This window comes from Arachis ipaensis, chromosome B3 (genome assembly GCF_059453495.1).
Source record: "Arachis ipaensis isolate K30076 ecotype BB chromosome B3, ASM5945349v1, whole genome shotgun sequence".
Lineage (NCBI taxonomy): Eukaryota > Viridiplantae > Streptophyta > Magnoliopsida > Fabales > Fabaceae > Arachis > Arachis ipaensis.
In genome coordinates this window covers 43,383,699-43,390,756 of record NC_142438.1, presented here as the reverse complement: position 1 = coordinate 43,390,756, position 7,058 = coordinate 43,383,699, and the positions used below count along the sequence as shown (strand labels likewise).

Genomic DNA, 7,058 nt, shown 5'->3' with positions numbered 1-7,058 from the left:
CTGATGGCAGAAAACAGTGGCTCAAACTTGGTGGCCTACACTCTGACAGAAGGACAATCAAGCAACAGACTTCTTCTCTTCAATGGGAAAAACTACACTTATTGGAAGGAAAGAATAAAGATCTTTGTCCAATCAGTTGACTACAGACTCTGAAAAATAATCCTAGTAGGTCCTCAATTTCCAACCACCACAGGGGCTGATGGCATGGTCCCTCTCAAGGGTGAAGCAAGCTGGACCGAAGAGGACAGAAAGAAGGTGGAGCTCAACACCAAGGCTATCAACTTGCTTAACTGTGCAATTAGCTTCGAGGAATATCGACGGGTATCAAGATGCACAACAGCAAAGAAAATCTGGGACAAATTACAAGTTACTCATGAAGGCACAACGCTAGTGAAGAAGACCAGGATTGACATGCTAAACAGAGAGTATGAAATGTTCACAATGAAGGAAGGAGAAACAATTGATGATTTGTTCGAAAGATTCAACATCATCATAAATGGCTTGGATGCTATGGGGATTACGTATCCTGAATCCGTGCTTGTGAGGAGAATTTGAGAAGTCTCACTAAAGAGTGGGAAACTAAAGCTATAGTGATATCTGAGAGTAGTGGTCTTGATTCTATGACATATGATGATTTGAGAAGAAATTTACTTGCATTTGAAAATACATATTTGAAAAAAGATACTAAAAGAAAAGGAATAGCTCTCACATCTGTTACTAACCCCCTGGATGATGAATCCAGTGATTATTCTTTTGAAAATGAATTTGTTTTGTTTGCAAAAAAATTCAGAAAAATGGTGAAGCTCAAGGAAAGGAACAAATGAAGCAGTTCAAAGAAACTAAGGAAAGATTCCAGCAAAGTCATATGCTACAACTGCAAGGAGACTAGCCATTTTAAATCAGATTACCCTAAGCTAAAGAAAGAGGAGAAGCCGAAAAAGGGAAAAAGGAAAGGACTTATGGCTTCTTGGGAAGACTTGGAGAACGATTCAGATGAAGATGAAGAATCAGAAACCAAGTCTCAAACCTGCCTTATGGCTGATCATGTTGAGCAGGTAGTATTTTATAACCCTGACACTGAAGATCTTCATCTCATGATTGATCATCTATCTGAAAAAATTATATGCTTCTTGCTTGAAAACCAAAATCTTGAGTCTCAAATTGAAATTCTTAAAGCTGAAAATGGTTTTCTAAAAGATAAGTTGAGAGATGCTGAAACTGTTGTTGAACTTGTTGAGGAAAACAAGCAGTTGAAAGCTCAAGTTAAAAGCTGTGAATACCACCATTCCGTAACTGCTAATCTGAATTATTTTGAAGAAAATGAGTGGCTACATAAAGAGATAAAAAGGCTTAAAGAAGACTTAGCCAAATTTACACAAAGTTCAGAAAATTTAAATCAACTATTGGCAAGTCAAAAACCTCTTTATGACAAAGCTGGGTTGGGATTCCATAAAGTGTCAGAATTGGTTGAAACACATTGTTTTGCAAATATAGCATCATCTTCAAATGATGTAAGGTTTCAAAACCCAACAAACTTTGTGAAAACAGCCTCTCATAGATTTTGTAAATTATGCAACCAGAATGGCCACTTTCCTATTCAATGTTTCTTTGGTGAAAGAATGATTGGTAACAAAGTTTGTAAAATTATTTTTGACTACAATGGATTGGGACAAAGAAGATGGTTTAACGTAAAAGGATCCAAAAATATTTGGATACCTAAGGTCACTTGAGCTCATTTTGTAGGTTTGCCTAGCATCCAAGCGAAAGGACAATATGTGGTACATGGATAGTGGATGCTCTAGGCATATGACCAGAAAGGCAACCTTCTTTATTAAGCTTGATGAATATGATGGAGGGTTTATCACTTTCGGTGATAATGGCAAAGGAAAGATAGTGGCCATTGAAAAAGTTGGTAAAAGTTGTTCTTCCTTTATAAATGATGTTCTTCTTGTTGATGGTCTGAAACACAATTTGCTAAGCGTAAGCCAATTATGTGATCTTGGATATGAAGTCATTTTTAAGAAATTGGTTTGTTTAGTTATTTGTGAAAAAATGGGGGATATTTTGTTTGAAGCTAAAAGGTGTAACAATGTGTATAGATTGACTCTTGAGGATTTAAAAGATCAAAAAGTAACATGCTTTACATCACTTGAATCTGAAAAATGGCTTTGGCATAAGAAATTGGGTCATGCAAGCATGTACCAAATTTCTAAGCTTGTTAAGAAAAACTTGGTAAGAGGTATTCCAAATATTAAATTTGATAAGGATATTACTTGTGATGCTTGTCAATTAGGCAAACAAGTAAAATCCTCTTTTAAACCAAAAGATGGAATTTCTACTAAGAGGCCATTGGAAATGTTGCATATTGATCTTTTTGGTCCAACAAGAACACAAAGCTTAGGAGGTAAACATTATGGATTGGTAGTGGTGGATGACTACTCTAGATTCGGTTAGGTACTATTTCTTGCTCATAAGAATGATGCTTTCAATGCTTTCTCAACCCTTTGCAAAAGAATTCAAAATGAAAAAGATTTGAAAATTGTCCATTTATGAAGTGATCACAGAAAGGAATTTGAAAATCAAGATTTTGAAAAATTCTGTGATGATTTTGGAATTGCTCATAATTTTTCATGCCCTAGAACACCTCAACAAAATGGAGTAGTTGAAAGAAGGAATAGAAGCCTTCAAGAAATGACTAGGGCTATGCTATGTGAAAATGAGATTCCAAAATTTCTATGGGGTGAAGCTGTGAATACAACTTGTTATATTTTGAATAGGACTATCATTAGAAAAGGGTTAAAGAAAACTCCTTATGAGCTATGGAAAGGAACCCCTCCTAATCTTAAGTATTTCCATATTCTTGGTTGCAAATATTTTTGTGCTTAATAATAAAGAATATCTTGAAAATTTTGATCCAAAATCCTATGAGGAAATGTTTGTTGGATACTCTACCACTAGCAAAGCGTATAGAATTTATCTCAAAGATCATAGGACCATAGAGAAATCCATACATGTTTCTTTTTGTGATACTAATGCCATTCCCAGTGCTCTTTTAGATGATGATACAGGAAGTGAAGCTAACATGAACCATCAATCAAGTCAAGAAAACCCAGCTGTTGTCCCAAATGGAGAATTTGTCCGCCCAAATTTGTCTCATCAGGATGGAGGAGACATTTCTGTTTCGTCTCCTGAGCTAGTAAGAGAATCTGGAACAGAACAACCTGCTGAAGCTCATCAAAGCGCAACCTTACTCCAAAAACCAAGAGAATGGAAGTCCATGAGGGGTTATCCCCTTGATTTTATCATAGGTGACCCTTCCCAAGGAGTAACCACAAGATCCTCATTCAAGAAGCAAGCCGAGCCAAGTAATGTTACTTTCTTATCCCAAATAGAGCCTCACAATGTGAAGCAAGCTCTTGAAGACCTCTCTTGGGTCAAAGCCATGGAAGAAGAGCTTGCTTAATTTGAAAAGAATGAGGTTTGGACACTTGTACCTAATCCGGATGGTAAGAAGGTAATGGGTACTAAGTGGATTTTCAAAAATAAATTGGGTGAGGATGGAAGTGTTGTTCGTAACAAGGCTAGACTAGTGGCCCAAGATTACGATCAAGAAGAGGGTATAGATTTTGATGAGTCTTTTGCCCCGGTAGCAAGAATGGAAGCAATTAGGTTGCTTCTTGCCTATGCTGCCCAGAAGGGGTTTAAAATATTCCAAATGGATGTCAAATGTGCTTTCCTTAATAGGTTTATAGATAGAAAAGTATTTGTGGCTCAACCCCCCGATTTTGAAAGAAAGGAATTTCCAAATCATGTTTTTAAGCTTTCAAAGGCTCTTTATGGCCTAAGGAAAGCTCCAAAAGCTTGGTATGAAAGGTTTAGTGCCTTCTTATTGGAAAATTAATTTCAAAGGGAACCACCGATACAAATATTTTTATAAAAGTATCAAATGATGATATTCTTCTTGTTCAAGTTTATGTGGATGATATAGTGTTTGGATCAGCCAATGAATCCTTGTGTGAAGAGTTTAGAAAACTCATGACTAGTGAGTTTGAGATGAGTTTAATGGGAGAACTAACATTCTTTCTTGGTCTCCAAATTAAACAAACTCCTAGTGGCATTTTTATTCACCAAGGAAAATATGCTAAAGAATTAATCAAGAAATTTGGCCTAGAAAATTCCAAACCTATGGAAACTCCAATGCATCCAAATACTAAACTTGGAAAAGATGAAAACGATAAAGATGTGGATGAAACACGGTATAGAGGAATGATTGGCTCACTCATGTATCTTACATCCTCCAGACCGGATATTGTTCAAAGTGTGGGTGTATGTTCAAAATTTCAATCTCACCTAAAAGAATCCCATCTTTCAGCCATAAAAAGAATCATTATATACATTAAGGGAACTTGTGATTATGGCTTATGGTATCCTAGAACTAATGACTTTTGTGCAGTATGGTTTTGTGATGCAGATTATGCGAGAGATCGGGTGGATAGAAGGAGCACCTCCGGAATGTGTTGCTTCCTTGGAAGCTCACTTAATATGTGGTCTAGCAAGAAACAAGCCACAGTTGCTCTATCCACAGCCAAAGCTGAATATATATCTGCCTCTACTTGTTATTCACAATTAATTTGGTTGAAAACTCAGTTGGAGGATTATAAATTGAAAATCAATAGTATACCTTTGTTCTGTGATAATATGAGTATAATAAATATTTCCAAAAATCCTATTTTGCACTCTAGAACTAAGCACATTGAGGTTAGATATCATTTTATTAGAGAACATGTGCAAAAGGGAACTATTGATATTCAATTTGTAAAATCCAAAGAACAGCTTACAGACATTTTTACTAAACCCTTGTGTGAAGATAGATTCTGCTCTCTAAGAAACAGTTTGGGAATGTTAGAATTAAATTCTGTGGATAACTTGTGAATTTTCTGATTCGGTTTGGTTTTGTCTCGTAGGTAAGGAGGAGACAAATTTAAGGACGTGAAGAACAGGCCATGATACAGGGGGAGATTAAACTAATATTAATGATCTTGGGCCCTACCAAATCCTCTTTGATCTTATCCATGACTCTGGCCGTTTTGAATTCCTTTTTGTTTTAAAAAAATAATACTTTTTGAGAAGTTGTCATATCATATCTTGTAGGAAGGAGTTCTTGTCAAATCATAATCCTTTCTTCCACCTTTTTCCTTGATTCTAGGAGCTAACCTTTCATTTTTTAATTTTAAAATTCCTTCTTTGTTGATAACCGTGCCACTTAATGGTCATTACTCACATAACCTTCTCTCTTCACTCAGCATTAAATGCTCATATAACCTCCCACCTCTATCCAATCTCGTCGGCCACTCCTTCATCTTCCCTCTCCACTCTTCACTTTCATAACATAAAAAAGAAAGTGGCTCCTAAAAGAAGTAGCCGAACTCCTCTACCCAAAAATTCTCCATTTTCTTCCACTCCTCAAACACATACTCACATTCACATATACTCTACATCTTCTTCATCTCCTTCACCTTCTTCTAAGCAAACCGAAACCATGAGAAAAAAGGTCATTGCTCAGAAAACTTTATCCAGAAAGAAGATTAGAAAGGATAAAGAACCGGTTGTAGAAGAAGAAGAGGAGTCTCAATCTTCTCTACCCCAACCACCACTAGGAAAATCAACTCCACATGCTTCTGGCCGCAGTTCTCAGCGTGCAAAAGGTTACATTCTTCGTAACACCAGGGAACCACCAAATTTAGAATCACTTGATTTCAAAAATAAGTACAACAAAGGCCACTCACACTTTGATCCAAGCAGATTTAACTCATGTGCTTCATATGAGTTTCATAATGAAGTTTTGAAGAAGCGTCACTTATGTGCATCCCACATAGTGAACTTGGAATCCTTTACTGCAAAAGGCATCAACTTTGCCACTCTCTTTGAAAATCTGAAATGGACCCCTTTGTTCAGCATTCAGAAACCTGTGTATCCTTCCCTGGTTCACGAGTTCAATGCCAACATGAGGTATCTTGATGGCGCAATCCACTCGTGTGTCAAGCGGGTTCACTTGTCCCTAAACAGAGAAATAATCAGTGCTGCATTGGGATATGTTGATGAAGGAGCAACTGCATACATGACTGGAAAGTGAGATTTGCAGGTTGGGATCTCATATCAGATTGCTCTGAATCAAACTTGCAAAAATTTCTCTGCGCTGGATGGCACGATTCTGACACACAAGGCTCTTGGTCCTGTAAGAGCTACTTCACAGAATCATCAATCATATTGTGATGCCTTAGAGTGGTTCATACCAAAGAGTAACTGTTTGTGATACTTTAGTACTTTTTGCAGTCCTTATTTCTTCTCCCATCTCTTTTGCATATCTAATGGTGCGACACATGTGAGAGTGTGTTCGCAGTGACAAAAAGGCTAATCTTCCTTATGGAATCTTTCTTACATGCATCTTTGAATATTTTCATGTTAATTTAACTAATGAGGATGTAGAAACTAAATTTTCTATAATCAAGGGAGGAGGAGTATCTGGACCTATGAAAAGTAACAAAGGAAAATGCTCGGTGCCATCTGCATCTTCTGAAAGTGATCTGGAAAGTCACCCTACTGAGCCAGCAAAGTTTGCTGAATCCATCAAAGATGTTCTCATTGAATTCTCTAATATATCAAATTTGATGATGCAATCATACAAAGCAGCTTGAAAGCAGGCGTATGAGAATGAAAAAGCTTGGACCCAATGCCAGGAAAGAGTTAACTTGCTGCTGAAGAGTTTTGAAAAGGAAATGGCTGCAGAGGAGGATAATGAATCTCTTGGCTCAGATTTTAACCTCTCTGATGATTGATCTATTTGTCACTTTTTGAACTCTGTTTCTGTTTCGCTATTTTCGTATTTTGTATGCTCTTGGATACTCTGAACGATTATGTTTTGATAAAAACAAATATTATGTTGTTGGTATGTTATTTTCACTTGTTTTGCAGGTTCTCCCATTGATGACAAAAGGGGGAGAAAAGTAGTTGAGAAAAAAATTGAAAAACAGGGGCTGAAATCAATTTAATTTGATTCA

At 36.7% G+C, this 7,058-nt stretch overlaps 1 protein-coding gene across 1 annotated transcript; it reads left to right on the top strand.

Moving 5' to 3' along the window:
- Positions 1 to 204: 204 nt before the first annotated feature.
- LOC148570444 (uncharacterized) lies at positions 205 to 555 on the top strand. The gene has a single exon (XM_088507042.1). The coding sequence runs from the start codon at positions 205 to 207 to the stop codon at positions 553 to 555; it is 351 nt and encodes a 116-aa protein (XP_088363168.1).
- The last annotated feature ends 6,503 nt before the right edge of the window (positions 556 to 7,058 follow it).